Genomic DNA, 18,575 nt, shown 5'->3' with positions numbered 1-18,575 from the left:
AATACTGCGTTATTGACTTTAGACCAGGTTTCAGTTGGTCAATGGTGCAGTCTATTTCAGTTGCCTCAAAATAGCAACGCGCCAACAATGTGCCTGAAGTTCACCTCATTTTCAAACCAGCATGGCACATGGGCGCACAAATGGGCTATTTACAGTTTTTTTTACAATCGCTATGACAATTTTTTCAATACTTTTAACACATTTCCTAAACTCTTAACACAGTTAGCACATTATCTGTCTGTGTAGGCTATACAATTAACACATTTGTTGCTTTTACACAAAATGCATTTAGTTAACACAAATTTAAAATGCTTGAACTTCTTTTACACACAAGCTCAACCAAGACCAAAACAATGGATTTTTACGGCCAAATTTACCTATGCTTTAACACTGTATGTCAGAACAGATAACACCTTGTTCTAAACCCTAACCTATAGGCTAAAGTCAAGGTAAACAGCTGTTTATATTGAGAATTGAAACACAAATATATCCCCTGTATTGTATGCCCATTGGTACTGATAAACAGCTGATTGAATTTGTGCAAATATATAAATCACAGCTGAGATTTTGATGGTTTTTGGTTTTGGTGGTGTTTGTGTCTTCATGTAAATTGGAAGATGTAGTCATTTAATGCATTTTGTGCTGAAGCAATGATAAATGATCCAGAGTTTTGCCCACATAGACTGCTGTTGTGCTCACTGTGTGAAGAGTTTTGAAACGTGTCCTAGCGATTGTAAAAAGATAATGTTTTGCACATGTTTCTGTGATGGGTAGGTTAAGGGGTAGGGGTTGAGTTATGCGATAGAAAATATAATTAACATGATATGAATCAATGGAAGTCTATGCAATGTCCTCACAAATATAGTGAAATAAACTTGTGTGTGTACCTGAATTCCCTAAGTTATGAGGGCCAAATGTTATGAGGACCACATTTTTGATCCCGTGAGGGAAAACAACATATAGATCAAACTAAGTGATGTTTTTTTTGAAAATGCACAAATGCAGAAAGTTTTCTGTGATGGGTAGGTTTATGGGTAGGGTTAGGGGATAGAATTTACAGTTTGTACAGTATAAAAATCATTATGTATGTCCCCATAATGATAGGAATGGAATACCTGTGTGTGTGTGTGTGTGTGTGTGTGTGTGTGTGTGTGTGTGTGTGTGTGTGTGTGTGTGTGTGTGTGTGTGTGTGTGTGTGTGTGTGTGTGTGTGTGTGTGTGTGTGTGTGTGTGTGTGTGTGTGTGTGTGTGTCTTCTAAGATAGACACAACAGAAGCCTTTGTAATTTCACAGGAGTAAATGCAAACAGAAAAGACCTGAAAACACCTCAAGCTACAATGTCAAAGCAATTAATTTTATTCCTCATCACGTATAACCTCCTAAAACTCCTCTTTGGCAACAAAAGTAAAACAGGGAAAAAAATGGTCACCCTCAAAATGTGCCTAAGTCATTCAGTCAAGCCTCTTCTCATTGCTCAACTTGTCTCAAACTGCTTGCTGTCAGAATGATTGAGCGTTTGCATTTTTTGCTTCTGCAATTGGTCACCTTGATCAGACCTTCTTTCCCCTCAGGGTAATATGTAAAATATTAACCACATGCTAACATTAAACTATAGCATTAAAAGAATGTGTGTGTGTGTGTGTGTGTGTGTGTGTGTGTGTGTGTGTGTGTGTGTGTGTGTGTGTGTGTGTGTGTGTGTGTGTGTGTGTGTGTGTGTGTGTGTGTGTGTGTGTGTGTGTGTGTGTGTGTGTGTGTGTGTGTGTTACACAAATTTGTATAATGACACGGGTATTACACTGGTATTACGACATGAAATATGAGGACATTTCATATGTCCATAAATAGCTCTAAAAACATACTAAATTATGTCTTATTAAAAATATAAAAATGCAGAATGTTTCCTGTGATGGGTAGGTTTAGGAGTAGGGGTAGTGTAGGGGATAGAATGTACAGTATAAAAACCATTATGTCTATGGAATGTCCTCACGTGTGTGTGTGCGTGTTGAGGTAGAGGTACATTTGTGAGAGGTGGTACATTTGATCGCAACAAAATATGGTTTCTATCAAATAGAAGTACATGACAACCACAGTGATGTGGTGAACGTGTAGTATGAATGGTGAATCTGCAAATCACAATCAAAACTGAAAGCTCATAATGCTTGAATAAGCACCTAATATACCAGTAGCCTTGTTTTGGCTTCCTTTCACTTTTGTGACATTATTCCAGGCAACCTAGATTGGAGATTCAAAGATTTATTTTGGTTAAATTATCCAATCACATCACAATATCCAAAATAAAGAGTACAAACACAGGACACAGTAACTCGGATCAATATTTTTGGAGCGTGTTGTAAGATATTGCCACCTGAGGACCATCTGTACTGGATTCTACTCGGACTTCTCAGCGCTTCGGAAGCTTGTAAAATTTGAAGGTTGCACCATTCCTCCTTGGCATTCTCTGAAAGCAGGAAAAACAAAGTTTCCTATTAAACGTCTATAAATGTGTAATCTGTTTTCTCATCATGACAGGAGATTACTGCATCCAACTGCACTTGGCCGGATCTCATGAAAAAGAACTTCCTCTTTTCAATTCTTTTTCACATTCTTTTGCTTGTCTTCATTATTCTGAAACATGCCGGTTCACTCAGCATGTTTTTTATTCGTGTTTCTGTGTCCGTAATGTTGACTCACTAACATGCTTCCCAAACATTTGAAAGGACTGCTTTTGTTTCAGGAGTTCCTGTTTCTAGGAACACTAACAGACAGTAACCTGTGTATGACATTGTAATCAAGACCAGTTATGTGCTAAGAATCAGCTTGTATATTTGAATTGGAGTTTAGTTTCTAATTGTTTTATCACCTTGAATTTCTGACATTTACTTCTTGCTTGTGTGCTGCTTCTATGTCTTTTGAGAGACACAGAAAAGGGCACACTGTGGTGATGTTAGGTTGGTTCAGTGATATCAGTGACTGCTACACACATACCGACATGCAAAGCTGAAGAAAAAGTCTTATCTGTTTTCCTGTTGTCTCTCAGACAGTTTTTATTTTCTCTCACATACACTCTTCAAAAACAAAGGTTCTCTAAGGGTTCTTTTTAAAAAATTATTTACACGAAGACGCTTTTTAAGAACTGTTTACCGAAAGGTTATTTGGTTGAACCAAAAATAGATCTTCTATGACATCACTGCAAAAATTCCAGTGACAATGGTAGTGAATCCAAAAATGAAACTAAATCTCCATGACTTCAATTCTTCCGTGAAACACAAAAGAATGTTTTTGTTTATACAATGAAAGTAATTTAGTTCTAAAACAATATTGGAGCACATTGACTTTCATTGTATTAACAAAAAAACTAAGACATGTCTAAAATATCTTCTTTTGTGTAAAACAGAAGGGATAAAGTCATACAGGTTTGGAACCATGTGAGGCTGAGTACATTTTTGGATGCGTTAAGAGCCATTTTTGTGTAAGAAATGATCAAATTACATTATAAGCTTTTTAGTCGTTTTTTAATACTTAAAGTTTCTACACTGTAAGAAATGTGAATGTCCATTTTCTTCAGTTCATAATTTATATAACAACTTAAATGACAAAAGTGTCAATTAGTCTTTCGTTCCAGCCTTTAAAAGTGCTGAACACCTAAGAAGAAATCATTTAAATGGCCTTCAAAGCAGGACTGGTAAGTATAAAGCACCTTCCGATACAGTGTCTGAATATTAATTAAATAGACTAAATTAATATTTAGGCTATACTTACAAATGGGTTGATTTACAACATGTCATTAAATCTGGGACAATTTTTATGGGGCCAAATAGATGTACATAGGTGTTTGACCGGTAGAGTTAAATATGTGTGTAATAATTGCCGGTCATGATAACAGGATTCATCCAAAGTTCCTCTATAATTTCTTGCCATTATGTCTTAATAGTGAAATGGATACTCTGCTGGGTGTTTGAATTGTGTTAAAGATGTTTAGGCTCCCTAATGTCTTGAAAACATTAAGCTAATAAAAACAGGGGATGAAATCATATTGAATGCAATTAAAAAAGACACTTGCTGTTGGTATGCTGGGCTGTTGGTATGCTGGTGAAGTATGACAACAAAAACCCATCACAAAGTAATAAAACCACCCGCATGACATAATTTCTTACAAATGCACTGGTAATTTTTTTCTTGTATTGTTTATGCAGTGATTGAACTGTCTTATATGAGTAAAGACATGGTTCAGATTCTTGCATTATGCAATTGGAAAACTACATAGCCTTATGGCATTATGTGATGTTTTAAGTCGTATGTATTATGTATCTTTTAAATCATTGTTTGAAGTTGTTTGGAATATAGAACAGTTTTCTAAGAAAGACACAACAGAAGCCTTTGTAATTTCACAGGAGTAAATGCAAACAGAAAAGACCTGAAAACACCTCAAGCATCAATGTCAAAGCAATTAATTTTATTCCTCATCACGTATAACCTCCTAAAACTCCTCTTTGGCAACAAACGTAAAACAGGGAAAAAAATGGTCACCCTCAAAATGTGCCTAAGTCATTCAGTCAAGCCTCTTCTCATTGCTCAACTTGTCTCAAACTGCTTGCTGTCAGAATGATTGAGCGTTTTGCATTTTTTGCTTCTGCAATTGGTCACCTTGATCAGACCTTCTTTCCCCTCAGGGTAATATGTAAAATATTAACCACATGCTAACATTAAACTATAGCATTAAAAGAATGTGTGTGTGTGTGTGTGTGTGTGTGTGTGTGTGTGTGTGTGTGTGTGTGTGTGTGTGTGTGTGTGTGTGTGTGTGTGTGTGTGTGTGTGTGTGTGTGTGTGTGTGTGTGTGTGTGTGTGTGTGTGTACGTGTGTACGTGCGTGCGTGCTCCTGGTAACCTACACTGTGCGATAGAAATACCACAATTTGACCCTGTGGGGACAATTTTGTTTGGACAAATTTGGTCCCCATGAGGAAAATGGCTTATAAACCATACAAAATTATGTTTTGGGGATAGAATATACAGTTTTGTACAGTATAAAAATCATGTATTTGGAAAATCCCTGTGTGTGTGTGTGTGTGTGTGTGTGTGTGTGTGTGTGTGTGTGTGTGTGTGTGTGTGTGTGTGTGTGTGTGTGTGTGTGTGTGTGTGTGTGTGTGTGTGTGTCATGGTAAACCTTACATCCCCACAAGGATGACAAGGATCTCGGATATTTGTTGGTCCCTATGAGGAAAACGGCTTATAAATCATACTAAGTGATGTTTTTTTGAAAATGTAAAAATGCAGAAAGTTTTCTGTGATGCGTCTGTTTAGGGTAGGGTTAGTGTAAGGGGATAGAATACACAGTTTGTACAGTATACAAATCCAGTTACACTGTCATTGTTACAGTGTAATTATATATTTCAGTACTGAGTAATATAAATTAACAACATGTACTTAATATAGGGTTGGGGTAGAATTAGGGTTTGGTTGGGGGTTAGTTGTATGTAATTATGCATAATTTACTGTTATTACTATGGTAAGTATATGTAACATACATAACAAGGACACTAAAATAAAGTGTTACCAAAAATCCTCATGTCTATGGAAAGTCCCGATAAAACATGAAAACACAATGTGTGTGTGTGTGTGTGTGTGTACTCACTCCTTTAAACGGTGCAAGAAGCTGTCGATCTGTTCTTTAGGAATTTCTCCATCCAGATGGGCCAAGTATTTGTACAGCCTCTGAAATGTGTCGAAAGGAATCTGGGCTGCACCACCCTCAGAGTCCTCAGTGAGTATTTCACACGCATGTTTCAAAGCGCTCATGATGGTCTGTGGGAACAGTACAGTGGGCTTTCTTTCAAAACGTACACTTTAACAACACATTTTAGCACATTTTGAATGAATGATGACTATCTCTTTATGCATCATTACTCCTTGTTCAACTCCTTGAAAGTTAAGACCATTTCAAATCCAACACTGCCATCTACAGTCAATTAATTGAATTACATCTCAAAAGAAGCTGCCACCACACACAATTTTATTAACATACTGTTAAATACATAATAAGATATTTATAGCCACTCACCCCTCCCAAAGAACTGCATCCTAAAGCAAAAAACTGCATCCAATTGATATTTTCACTGAAGTTGCCAAGGGCGAGGATTGCGTCAAGCTGTTCAATTGGCAAGCACAGATCTTTCCACTTCCAAAGAAGCTCCTCTTTTGTAATGATTTCTTTATGTGTGAGCTACAGGCAAGAGAAATCTCATCAATATTGGACTGTGTATAAAACATACAAAAGAGATGCAGTGGATCACACCTGTTGATGGAGGATCTTTAGAAGGCCTGGTGTAAGTCCTGTGTCTGTTTTCTGAGTTGCCACTGGCATTTCCAGCCTCTCCTTGACTGGAAGGTCCTGACCTTTTGATAATGCTGAAAAATAGCTGAAGGAGAAGCAGTTTTATTGTTGTCATTTTTCATATGTTTTACATTTCCATTGCAATATAAAGCATAGAATACATTATATACTACCGATCAAATGTTTGGAATAATAAAGATTTTTTTTGTATGTTTTTGAAAGACGTCAGTAATATTGTGAAATATTATTTTCAGTTTAAACATCCATTTTATAATATTTAAAATTTTTATTTGTTTCTGTGATGGCAAAACTGAATTTTCAGCATCATTACTCCAGTCTTCAGCGTCACATGATCCTTCAGAAATCATTCTAATATGATGATTTGCTGCTCAAGAAACATTTATTATTATTATTATTGTTATCAATGTTGAAAACAGTTGTGCTACTTTATATTTGTGTGGAAACATATATATTATATACTATCATTCAAAAAAATATGGGGTAATATCTTAAATAATAATTAAGTAATTAATACTTTAATTCAGCAAAGACATGTTAAATTGATTAAATGTGACCCCAAAGACATTTTTTAATGTTACAAACAAATTATTTTTTTAAATAAATTATCTTGAAAGGTATAATTAAGCAGCACAGCTGTTTCAACATTGATGGTAATAAGAACCATTATTAATAATCAATCATAATTGATAATAATTTAGCACCAAATCAGCATATTAGAATGATTTCTGAAGGATCATGTGAGATGAGACACTGAAGACGAGTAACGATGCTGAAAATTCAGCCATCACAGAAATAAATAATTACATTTTAAACTGTATTCAAATAGAAAACAGTTATTTGAAATGGTAATAATATTTCACAGTTTTACTCAAATACATTAAAAAATATTAAACTCTACAAAACTTTCTAAAGTTTTGAATGGTAGTGTATATAATGCCAATCTGATGCATTAGTATAGTATACTTACTCAGCTGCCCATTGCAGCACATCATATGGCTGTTCTCGAATTGCAGCTTTTGTGAATTGCTTTAAAATATTAGGCAGCTCTTGGGGGATGTTGATCTGCTGGGCGCAGTACATGGTTTCAGGAGGAGGCATCGCTTTAGGTTGTGTTTTAAGATAACGATAAGGAGAAAGTGAACACAAAAGATCCCAGAATATCAGCCAGAATATCATTCAATACTTGCAATATGGAAAAGCAAAATTAGAAAAGTGTGGTAACGTTACTCAAATTGGCTAGCACGGGTGCTCAAGCTAAATTAAATAGCATCTAATCTTAACAAACAAAAGGACTTACCGCTTTAAGTTAAGTTTATTTTAATTATAGTTAGGTCCTTAGTCCTTTAATGTACTTAGTACATATAATAAGATACGTTTATATAGTCTAGTACTTTATATAGCCAACTATTTTGTCATCTTATAGGACAGCAGCGACTTGCATCTCTGTTTTTCATAGCAACGGGTTGTTTGTAAGAATCACTTAGAAACCAAAAAGGGCTCCGAGGTCTGATTGGTCAATGCGAACATAGAGGACGTTAACCAGATAAATTGTTGCCATGTCCGCTTATTATAAGTGGCTTGTTTGGCTCATAAATAGGGATACCGTGGGTTGTTTCTAGAATAAGAATATGTTTAGGTTAGAATTGTTTTTTGATTATATTTTAATACCTAATATTTCTAAGAAATGCTTCGCTGCTTTAGCTTGTTTTGGGTTTTTTTTATTAACCGAGTTGCTTTCTCTTGAGGTATCTGGCAACCACAGAACCGTTCTGTTTACTGTTTTTTTTTTTTTTTTTAAGATTTACTTTTTATTTTTATTCAGTATACTTTGTTGCAATATGATGTTAGAGACATTAAAAACCGTTAAAGGTGTAATGATAATACATGTTTGTGTGTTTATAAAGGTTCATGAATCATGAGCACACCACTTCCGAGAAAGTGCAGTCCGAGTTTACAACCTATGCAAAGTGAAAGCTTGCTTTCTTTCAAGGACGTTTCATGTTTTTGCTCCTGTGTTCAGCTATATTTGGTTTAAAGTTTTCTTTGCTACACTAGCTTATAGGTCCTACCAGCGATATTGCAAAACAATGGATGTTCAGAAGTATTTGGCACGTATCGGCTGTTCTGGTCAATGTCCTCCGACATTGGAGACATTGCGATATATTCACCTGAATCACTTAATGGCAGTTCCCTTTGAGAATCTCTCTATTCATATCGGAGAGCGGGTCAAGCTTGAGTTGCCACTTCTATATGAAAAAATCGTCCTCATGCGCCGTGGAGGATTCTGCTTTGAGAATAATGGACTCTTCTCTTGGCTTTTGGCTCAGATGGGCTTTGACGTGACTATTCTCTCCGCACAGGTCAAGAATCGGTTCACCTGTGCTTACGGACCTCCCTTCGACCACTTCATCATGATGGTGAAGCTGGATGGACACAGGTGGCTCTGTGATGTTGGGTTTGGACACGGATTCCAGCTCCCTCTCTCTCTTGAGACAGATGGTCCTCAAGCCCAGAGCCACGGAGTGTATCGCCTCAGATCTCAGGGAGACTTCATTTTCATGGAAACGAAATCTGAGACTGAGGTATCAGGAAGTGCAGGAGAATGTTGGTTGGAACAGTACAAATTCACCTTGGAGCCTTGTGAACGAGATGATTTCAGAGCCATGTGTGACTACCATCAGAGTTCTGTTAGCTCGATTTTCTTCTGCAAATCTCTGTGTTCACTCTTATTGCCCACTGGAAGGATCACAATCATGGGCCGCAGACTGATTATAACCAGTTTGACCTCAGTGGATGGACACGAAGCTATGAAAACCACCACAGATCTTTCAGATGAAGAAATTACAGAGTTATTAAGAGAGAAGTTTGGAATTGTTCTTCCTTCTCCGCTCACTCCAAAAGATGTTGAGATTGTACCACCACCAGTTACTTATTAAGTCATTGTTTATGCCTATTTGTTGGGTCTCTCTTGCTTTTTAAGTAGTGTTTTATTCCCATGATACACACAATGGAATATTTAAATACGCTATACATTTTTGTCTTTGTACTGTTTTATAGATCTATTGAGATTACGCTGATGATTCTTATTTCATGAAGTGCCTTTTCCATTTAGTAGTGATTTTGTATACATGTCTTATTAAAAATCAGACAAAATAGTGTAATAAATTATTGTCTTTAAGTGTTAATAAATTAGTAAAATGATAATAAAATAAAGGTACTGGATCTTTGTTGGTGTGTATGTTAATAATAACACAAACACAGGACAGGTGTTACAGGTCAAACACCTTGATATGATTAAAATAGAATAAATGATAAAAAATATTAATAAGAATCATACATTTTGCAAAATAAAGCCCTAGAATTCCAGCAAACCCTATAACACCCACACTGGCATAGAACTCAGATGGAGGGTCATTGAAAAATACATATATATCTGAGAAAAAAAGAAATGCAATACTGTTTAATATATTATATTATATATAATATACTGCATAATTACAGTAAAACGTGCTACGTTGTTCCAGTGTTCATTTAGGATTACTTGTAGCATATTTATTATTATAGGCCTAATTTTTTTAATTAGCTTTTATTTTAATATTTTCAGTTGGTTTAAGTTTGAGTAATTTTGTTATGTGCGTTTGTCATTTTTGTTTAGGCCCTAGTTTGTGTGTGTAATGTATTGCCGTACATTTTTTGCCGGATTTGTATTGCAGTTTTAGTCATTTTAATGGGCTACTAACTTAAACTTATTTAGTTTCGTTAGTATCTAATCTTATACAAAAAAATTGTATCCGTTTTATTTAAATGAACGAAAACTATTTTTAATAGTTCAGTAACAACTGCGTTGTTCAAGTAGCCTAATTGTTTACACATGATCGATACATAAAATTAACGAAATACGTATCTTATTTGTAATAGGTCCCAGGTAATAAAAAAAATGCGAAATTGAAAAGAATGCGAGATTGATGATCATTCACATAATTCTTTACAAAAACGTTTCAAAATATTTCCATTGCTCGCTGAGAAGTCTGTCCTCGCAGACTTGCCGTAGCAGCAGTGTTGCCAAATCCATGGTTTTCACCACGGAATTGGGTTACTTTTATCATGACTTTTATACACTTTTGCCTCGGGTTGTTTTTGACGTGCACGGGTTGAGGCGAAAATTTACCACCCGGAAAGTCATTTTTACCGGGGGACTGCCCTGGAACGCGATAGGGCTAGTTTTAGCTTGTGACTGGGTTCGTTTTGATTAGAAATTGGGCTGGTGTTGTTGTGCAGACCTGGCAACCCTGCGTAGCAGAGCGCTGTTCTGAAGAAAAAATGTCAAATCTTAGGAAAATAGCCAAGGTAACAAATGCATGAATTCAATTGATGGAATTACTGTTGTATTTTTATTTGTAATTAACGTTGATAATTATGCATCTTAAGAAAGCTGAGATTCTACAGTAAAACGATCATTTTAAGGATGAGCCACATCTCAGAGCATAGAGGCAGCTGCACTGATGTAACGTTAGCTATAAGCTAACTGTAGCTTGACCTGATAGGTTTTTTTTGTTGTTGTATTGCGGTGTTTATATTTAACCGGTTTTATATATATATATATATATATATATATATATATATATATATATATATATAATTTTTATAATTATATAATTATAATTTTTTTTTCTTGCTGCGTGATTACTATACTGTCGTCTCCTAATAAATTGTGTTATGCCTGGGCTGGAATTCTAGAAGGTCTCTTTTGACAGTGACGTGCCTCATCCTGTTTTTTAGTTGACCAATACTCGTACATATAATTATTCATCATTTGCTCTGCTTCTGATGTTATTATGACTTTTAATGTTATCTATCTATCTATCTATCCATCTATCTATCTATCTATCTATCTATCTATCTATCTATCTATCTATCTATCTATCTATCTATCTATCTATCTATCTATCTATCTATCTATCTATCTATCTATCTATCTATCTATCTATCATAACAACCACCAGAACACCCAAGCAACCGCATAGCAACCACCCACAGCAGCACCATAGTAACCACCTAGAATACTCTAGCAACCGCATAGCAACACCCTAGCAACCACTCCGAGTATTCTAGAAACCACCCTGAGCACCTTAGCAACTACATAGCAACACCCTTGTAACCCAGAATACCCTTGTAACCACATAACAACACCCTAGCAACAACTCAGAGTACACTAGCAAGCACATAGCATAGCATCTAATAATTCTTATCTATCTGTCTGTCTGTCTACTATTTCAAACTAAAAACCTTCATACTTTAAGCTTTCAAAACTACTTTAGACTTTCTGGCTAGGCTTTTACAAGCCAGCTTAAAGTTTGTCCTCAAACTTTTTCTAATCTATTTTTCTCTGCCCTTCCTTGTTCAGGTGGTGCTGCCCGTGGCAGTGCCTGGAGCCCTTGGCCTGATGTCTGCCACAGTTTTTGCTGCAAGCGATGCCAAAGAAAAGAACACCACCCTATTGACTGATGAGGTACTTCCTGTGCAGTGTGGATGGTTTGTGGCAGAACGAGGAGCTCATTTGCTTGATGTTAAGTGCTTTTACAATACCCCTTTATTTTTCAGCTTTCACTCTATAGCACGCCAGAGTCCCAGCTGAGGTACGAGGAGCCCGAGGTTGGTCATGTTGAGCAGGGTGTGGCGTCTCTGAGAAAGACGGCGGAACCTTATATTTCATGGTGTCAGGTACGCTGTCATACTCAGAAAGAACTCATTTTCAGAAAGAAAAGCTTGACTTCTAGGGAAACAAAATGTACATGAAACAGATAAATAAGATATATAGACATATGTATACATAAAGATATAAAACAGTATACATGCATTTATAGTTCTCATCAATTCTTTATGACTCTTGCCCACCTCCAGGAAAAGACACAGTTTACCGTGGAGAAAGTACAGGCAAGTTATGTTGGCTTTTTTAGCCACAATTATTATGCTCATCATTTTTGATTGTGATAATTAACCTGTAATATATCCGTTACCTAACATTTTCTCTCTTTTAATTATAGTCTTACTACAAGACTGTTGAGCCTGGTGTGAATACTACTCAAAATATTGTAAAGGGTACGGACACAAACACACACTTATCTATATCATGGGTTTTCAATATTTCAGATGCCACAAACCCCCATATACATAATAATTGTCATGCGAGGGACCCCCATCCTAAAATTGAAAAGGAAGATATACATATTTATGTATAAAGACCCAATTTATACTGTGAAAAATAAATACTATAAATATGTTTAAAATGATAAAATACTTATAAAAGTTTTTCTACTCACTATAGTACTTTACTATGTATTATTCAATTATTTGTTTTATTCCTAATATTTTTATTATTAATATTTATACATTTTAATGGATAATACTTTAATAAATAATTAAAAAAAAGATTCATAAAATATTTATTATAATTAAGGTTTTTTTTATATATCCCATTTGTATTTATATATCATTGTTTAATTTATTTTAGTCTAATTTCTTTCTATTTTCTATTTTAATTATTTGTTTACATTTTTAACACTGTTTTTCTCTAAAAAAATTCCTCGGACCCCCTCCACTGTGGCTCCCCGGACGCCAGTTTGAAACCCCTAATCTATACTTCTGTGTGTGTGGTTATATTAAACAGTATTGCATTTATTTTTTTCCTCAGATATATATGTATTTTTGAATGACCCTCCCTCTGAGTTCTATGCCAGTGTGGGTGTTATAGGGTTTTCTGGAATTCTGGGGCTTTATTTTGCTAAAGGTATGATTCTTCTTATTCATATTTTGTATTATTTATTCTATTTGAATAATATTAAAGTCTTTGCCCTGTAACATCTGTCCTGTGTTTGTATTATTGTTAACTACTGTTTTGGTTCTTTTTCTTCTGTTTTGTCTGGACAGGCAGCACAGTCAAAAGACTGATGTTCCCCACTGGGCTGATGGCTCTCAGCGCCTCCCTGTTCTACCCACAACATGCCGCCACTGTTGCCAGGGCAAGTTTATAGTTCTTTCTGTACAGATGGACAGAGTCTGTTGTTGTTTCTCGGCAGGCCGCTCCAATACAGACAGCAGCAACTGAGGCTTTGAATAATGTAGTATAAACTACTTCACTTGCATCCTGGTATATTAACAGCACTTGCCTGGAGGAAATTCAGTCTGTGAATTGTGTGTTCAGATAGTCAGTGTTCCTTCCTCTTTTTTCCCTGTGCGGCCGTCCATAAGTGTAAAACTAGAAAGTGGAGGGATATTTTGAGATTTTTTCCATGGATAAGATCAGACAATTAAAGTGAATAATGTACTACTCCCTGCCTCACTGGAAGAGCACAGAAAATTATATGAACACTAAGTTAATGTTTTAATATTTGCACAATTGTTTAACATTCAAAAGTACAAGATTTAAAGGGATAGTTCACCCAAAATTTTAAATTCATCATTTACTCACCCTCATGTTATTCCAAACCTGTATGAATTTCTTTCTTCTGCTGAACACAAAAGAAGATATTTTGAAGAATATGGGTAACCAAACAGTTGATGTGCCCCATTGACTTCCATAGTATGGAAAAATACTATGGAAGTCAATGGGGCCCATCAACTGCTTGGTTACGAGATTATTCAAAATCTTCTTTTGTGTTCAGCAGAGGAAAGAAATTCATACAGGTTTGGAACAACATGATGGTGAGTAAATGATGACATTTTTCCATTTTTGGGTGAACCATCCCTTTAAATATAGACTTGTAAAGTCTAGAATCTAGATGATGAGTAATATGACCAGATTGTGTTTTCTCAACGTGAGTGTTTTTGTTTGTTTTTAATAGACCACAAAAGACTACATATTTTCCCGGGGTTCAGAAGGGCGAGTTGTTTTGGAGGAGCTGCTGAGAGGGAAGTCACCATCAAAGGACAAAGTGAGGAGAAATGTGATACAGTCTAGTCCTAAATTATTCCCTTTTCCAAGACAGGGTGCATACAGTCTTGTGCAGGTTCAGTCCAAATGTCTTTAAGGTTGAATTGCCTTTGACTAAATTGTTATGATGCATTCTTGAAACTTTCAGACATACACTTCCATTCCAAAGATAGGGTTCATGCTGTGTTTACGCAATGCCATAATTACGAGATGACAGCACGTGGCGTTCAACTCAAGAGCCGTTCACATCCTCAGACTTAAAATTATGCATTTCTATGGCAACACTATCAACGGCAATAAGAATCTGAGGTGGCTACGTGGTACAAATTCCCAGTGAACAAGCTGTTATTTACGAGCTCTACAAGGACGTGAACACTTTTTACAAGTCTTGTAATTACAGTAATAACAACATGATGTGAAGGCACCTTCAGTCTGATTTTTCAAATGTTTTTGAAAACTAGTCCCTTATGCTTACCAAGTCTGCATTTGATTACAAATACAGTAAAAACAGTAATATTATGAAATATTTTATATTCAATTTAAAAGAACAGTTTTCTATTTTAATATATTTTCAAATGCAATTAATCCCGGTGTTGAAAAGACTGAATTTTCAAAGCCGAATAATATGCTGATTTGGTGCTCAAGAAACATTAAAGGGATAGTTCACCCAAAAACGAAAATGTGATGTTTTTCTGCTTACCCCCAAGGCATCCAAGATGTAAGTGTCTTTGTTTCTTCAGTAGAACACAAATTAAGATTTTTAACTCCAACCGTTGCTGTCTGTCAGTCGTATAATGCAGGTGAATGGGGTCCAATTCTATTAGAGTAAAAAAAAAACATGCACAGACAACTTCAAATTAAACCCTGCGGCTCGTGACGACACATTCATGTCTTAAGACACGAAACGATCGGTCTCTGCGAGAAACCGAACGGTATTTATGCTATTATTTCACCTCATATCAGACGAATGTCATCAGCTCTCCAGACCGCCATAACTTCCTGCAAATAAGGTCAAAATACCTGCACGGTCATAGATATATACATAGATACCTCATTAGTGCCTGCGCGGATCGGTTGAATGAGGAATCTACGTAAATATTTCTATGATCCCGCTGGTATTTTGACCTTACTCGCAGGAAGTTATGGCGGTCTGGAGAGCTGATGACATTCGTCTGATATGAGGTGAAATAATAGCATAAATACTGTTCGGTTTCTCACAGAAACCGATCGTTTCGTGTCTTAAGACATCAATGTGTCGTCACGAGCCGCAGGGTTTAATTTGAAGCTGTCTGTGCATGTTTGTTTTTTTTACTCTAATAGAATTCGACCCCATTCACATGTATTATACGACTGACAGACGGCAACGGTTGGAGTTAAAAATCTTAATTTGTGTTCTACTGAAGAAACAAAGACACCTACATATTGGATGCCCTGGGGGTAAGCAGAAAAACATCCAATTTTCGTTTTTGGGTGAACTATCCCTTTAATTTATTATTAGCAATGTTGTAAAACAGTTTTGCTGCTTAATATTTATGTGGAAACTTTGAAACAGTTTTAAGGATTCTTTGATGAATAGAAAATTCAAAAGAACAGCATTTATTTGTAATAGAAACGAGGTTAGTCCAAAATCAATACCGAGACTGTTTTAATGGCATATATTTAACATTAAGAGCCTTGAGGAATGAATTACTTCGCTTCTTTGTAATAGTTTACCCTTTTCTTTACAGGTTGAGAAGACACAGAAAACAGACAGCCAAAAATCAAGTTGAGACAAAGCAGTACGTTTTATGAGGAGTTCCTGCTTTGCACCTGGATTGTGTTCTCTTATCAATGCACTGATCAGTTTAGTGGTATTTGCTTTATTAATGCATTGACTGTGTTTACCGTGACTGTATATTTGACTTTTCCGTGCATTATATATATTTATTTTAATTTACTTTATAAATGTACACTGCAATAGCGACCATTTGGACCAACCTGAAAAATAATGACCTACCTGACCTGCACTGTGAAATTTCCAGACATTTTTCAGCAACTCAGTGACTTTTAGGTTTTACTGATGGGCCCAATTGTATTTCCAAAGTATTCTACACTAGTGTTGGCATTGCAGTCTCTAGAGCTTTCCAATATCGTTAAACAAAGATCAAATTTCAAACTTACATAAGTTTTTATAATCACAAACTTGCCAGATTTCACAAACCACACTGATAAGAGCCATGCAAAATGAACTTAGCCTAGTCCTGGACATAAACAAAGGGACATTCTGTAAAGTAAAGCACCCTCCAGGATACAAACCATTATCTGTTCATTTACAGTACAGTGCACTAATAAACTTAGTAGTCTACTTTTACCATTATGACTTCCACATTTGCACTGGGAGGAAAGCCTGAAGGTGTTATCTTATGCACATAATGAAATACAAATACTTTTTAGATATGTTATTTTATTTTCAATGCGTTCAATGAATAAATGACTATTGATAAGCTAATCTGACATGCAAACTACAGAATGATTACAAGTACGCCTCTATCTTAAATGAAAATTGCTGTATGTTAATATGATTAATACCAAGTGTCTAAAATATTAAAAGTCTTTTTTTTTAAACTGAGAAATGCCTGTGAGATATCCCTACTCTCTCCTTGAACACCGGAACTTTGGGCCAGCTCACTCTTCAGCTGACATTTTCAGGAGATTCTCCTTATCAATCCTGAAAAGTCGCCATCCCTCCTGCAGCGAGAGGTCGGAAGCCCCGCGTCGCTTGTAAAAGTCGATGGATGCCTTGTTGGACTCGGCCACGATGAAATGCATGCTGCTGCAACGACTCTTCACCGCTGTCTGCAGGAGGAAACAACTCTTTATGGTTCTGTCTACACGTGTAATGCATAAAAACAACAACCATCTAAAGACAGTATAACACTTTAAACATGACCTGTTGTCTATTTTGTGTTTGAAACTAATTGCTTATACTATTTTGTGACTGCAATTACATTTTTGTATGGATTAGTGGTTTTAATTATGCAAAGCATGGATGCAAAAGATGAAAATGGGTAACTTACATCACTGAGTGTTTTCAGGATTTCAGACCCAATTCCAAAACCTGTGAAGCAAGAAACTAGTCAATGGGATTTAGGAAAGGCCTGCAGTTTCATAAGAGACGCATTAATAACACACCCTTACCTCTGTACTCTCTCATTACATAAAAATCTTCAAGGTACAGCAGTTTGCCAATCCAAGGGTCATAGGTGAAGTAGTACATGGCAAATCCAATCACAGAATAACCTATAAGTGTGAACACTGGTGTCTTACACAGTTGCATTGCTTGAACATGCTTGTGCATAAATGTGCTTTGTGTAGTAGGAATGTTAAACAAGGTATGTAAGAACGCCGTTTTAGGGCATTACTTCTTATAAAAACGTTTCACATTCAAATGAAAAACAGTCTATTCAGTTGTTCATTAAAGACCATCTTGGTCTTGATGTTTTACCCTCGACTTTCTGATGCTCGACTGGCACGTCAGCGACCACGCAGTGGTAAAACGGGTGGTCTCCGAACCCGTCCTCAAGCAGATCTAAAAACAAAACTGTTGTCACTGCCGGCCAACTATTGATCAGATTTGATATATTGTGTCATCTCACCTTTCTCAGTTAATAGAACTTGGTCTTCCATTTCTTCATACTTAGCGAGTTCCTGCAGAAGGTAGGAAAGAAAAACGTTCTGGTTGAACATCATGTTCTGTAGGCGGTGGGCCTGGGTTTGTTTTCGTGCAGGGTCATATTTGGATACTTTATCAATGTCATGAAACTGTTTTGAAACGATTTAACATTAATATAAACATCAGAATATGTGTGATGATAACTTTTACTATGGTTACTTGGGACAGTACACCAAATAAACGCATTGTAGGGCACTTCTGCACTTTTTAAAAGTTTATATTGCCACCCTAAACAGCATTTTTTCAAACAAAATATGTATTATAAACCAGTGTGAAGTCTACCTTTATTAGTCGCAATATGTCAGGCACGTCTTTGGGCTCCGCTTTACGCAAATTAAACTTGGCCATTTTCTTCTTTTACTCTTTTTCCCTTTTCTCACTAGTCCTCTATATGTGAAGTGAAGGAAAAGTTGTTTCTTCATTCGCTTCCCAGAATATTACCCTCCGCTGTCAAGTTTGGGCTTCTCCTATATGGGACTCGCATGCAGCAGCTGAACCGGCTGTTTTCACCTGGCTTCTGTAAATGTCTTTTGTTTATCAACTCGAGCGGGCATATATTTGCCGGTGGGGGAGGGGTCTGGTT

The 18,575-nt window shown here is 36.2% G+C and overlaps 4 protein-coding genes across 5 annotated transcripts; 2 read left to right on the top strand and 2 right to left on the bottom strand.

Annotated features, from left to right (window-relative positions):
* Positions 1 to 1,334: 1,334 nt before the first annotated feature.
* Positions 1,335 to 8,922, bottom strand: ropn1l (rhophilin associated tail protein 1-like). Of its 2 annotated transcripts, none has more exons than XM_079806129.1 (6): positions 8,519 to 8,922; positions 7,318 to 7,450; positions 6,291 to 6,414; positions 6,057 to 6,218; positions 5,631 to 5,800; positions 1,335 to 2,457 (listed from the first exon to the last, which is right to left on the bottom strand). In XM_079806129.1, exons 2-6 carry the CDS (start codon positions 7,446 to 7,448, stop codon positions 2,388 to 2,390), a joined length of 657 nt encoding a protein of 218 aa, XP_079662255.1. In that variant the 5' UTR covers positions 7,449 to 7,450; positions 8,519 to 8,922; the 3' UTR covers positions 1,335 to 2,387. The 2 variants fall into 2 exon arrangements, with proteins under 2 accessions (XP_079662255.1, XP_079662256.1); XM_079806130.1 differs by lacking the exon at positions 8,519 to 8,922 and adding an exon at positions 7,648 to 7,773 and having other exon boundaries at positions 2,238 to 2,457.
* Positions 8,289 to 9,640, top strand: LOC307119697 (arylamine N-acetyltransferase, pineal gland isozyme NAT-3-like). The gene has a single exon (XM_079806131.1). It carries the CDS (start codon positions 8,438 to 8,440, stop codon positions 9,284 to 9,286), a length of 849 nt encoding a protein of 282 aa, XP_079662257.1. The 5' UTR covers positions 8,289 to 8,437; the 3' UTR covers positions 9,287 to 9,640.
* Positions 9,641 to 10,397: 757 nt separating this feature from the next.
* On the top strand, positions 10,398 to 16,887 carry apoob (apolipoprotein O, b). The gene is made up of 9 exons (XM_079806127.1): positions 10,398 to 10,697; positions 11,755 to 11,859; positions 11,952 to 12,071; positions 12,252 to 12,284; positions 12,395 to 12,449; positions 13,042 to 13,137; positions 13,278 to 13,369; positions 14,192 to 14,281; positions 16,008 to 16,887. The coding sequence occupies exons 1-9, from the start codon at positions 10,671 to 10,673 to the stop codon at positions 16,047 to 16,049; spliced, it is 660 nt and encodes a 219-aa protein (XP_079662253.1). The 5' UTR covers positions 10,398 to 10,670; the 3' UTR covers positions 16,050 to 16,887.
* sat1b (spermidine/spermine N1-acetyltransferase 1b) lies at positions 16,127 to 18,544 on the bottom strand. Its single transcript, XM_079806128.1, has 6 exons — positions 18,275 to 18,544; positions 17,916 to 17,967; positions 17,765 to 17,848; positions 17,458 to 17,559; positions 17,337 to 17,377; positions 16,127 to 17,115 (listed from the first exon to the last, which is right to left on the bottom strand). The coding sequence occupies exons 1-6, from the start codon at positions 18,338 to 18,340 to the stop codon at positions 16,945 to 16,947; spliced, it is 516 nt and encodes a 171-aa protein (XP_079662254.1). The 5' UTR covers positions 18,341 to 18,544; the 3' UTR covers positions 16,127 to 16,944.
* Positions 18,545 to 18,575: the final 31 nt, after the last annotated feature.

Source organism: Gobio gobio, assembly GCF_949357685.1.
Source record: "Gobio gobio genome assembly, chromosome: 23".
Taxonomy (NCBI): domain Eukaryota; kingdom Metazoa; phylum Chordata; class Actinopteri; order Cypriniformes; family Gobionidae; genus Gobio; species Gobio gobio.
This window is presented reverse-complemented; position numbering and strand designations above follow the sequence as displayed.

What these genes read in the sequence shown, in the direction of transcription:
- ropn1l (XM_079806129.1), bottom strand. Translation starts at nt 7,448, where the DNA reads ATGCCTCCTCCTGAAACCATGTACTGCGCCCAGCAGATCAACATCCCC. An exon ending in GATGCAGTTCTTTGGGAGGG is followed by an intron (nt 5,801 to 6,056) that starts GTGAGTGGCTAT and finishes CTGTTCCCACAG; the next exon opens with ACCATCATGAGCGCTTTGAA. An exon ending in TTCTTGCACCGTTTAAAGGA is followed by an intron (nt 2,458 to 5,630) that starts GTGAGTACACAC and finishes TCCTGCTTTCAG; the next exon opens with AGAATGCCAAGGAGGAATGG.
- LOC307119697 (XM_079806131.1), top strand. Translation starts at nt 8,438, where the DNA reads ATGGATGTTCAGAAGTATTTGGCACGTATCGGCTGTTCTGGTCAATGT.
- apoob (XM_079806127.1), top strand. Translation starts at nt 10,671, where the DNA reads ATGTCAAATCTTAGGAAAATAGCCAAG. An exon ending in ATCTTAGGAAAATAGCCAAG is followed by an intron (nt 10,698 to 11,754) that starts GTAACAAATGCA and finishes TTCCTTGTTCAG; the next exon opens with GTGGTGCTGCCCGTGGCAGT. An exon ending in TTACCGTGGAGAAAGTACAG is followed by an intron (nt 12,285 to 12,394) that starts GCAAGTTATGTT and finishes TTTTAATTATAG; the next exon opens with TCTTACTACAAGACTGTTGA.
- sat1b (XM_079806128.1), bottom strand. Translation starts at nt 18,340, where the DNA reads ATGGCCAAGTTTAATTTGCGTAAAGCGGAGCCCAAAGACGTGCCTGAC. An exon ending in ACATATTGCGACTAATAAAG is followed by an intron (nt 17,968 to 18,274) that starts GTAGACTTCACA and finishes TACCTTCTGCAG; the next exon opens with GAACTCGCTAAGTATGAAGA. An exon ending in CGAGCATCAGAAAGTCGAGG is followed by an intron (nt 17,560 to 17,764) that starts GTAAAACATCAA and finishes TCACACTTATAG; the next exon opens with GTTATTCTGTGATTGGATTT.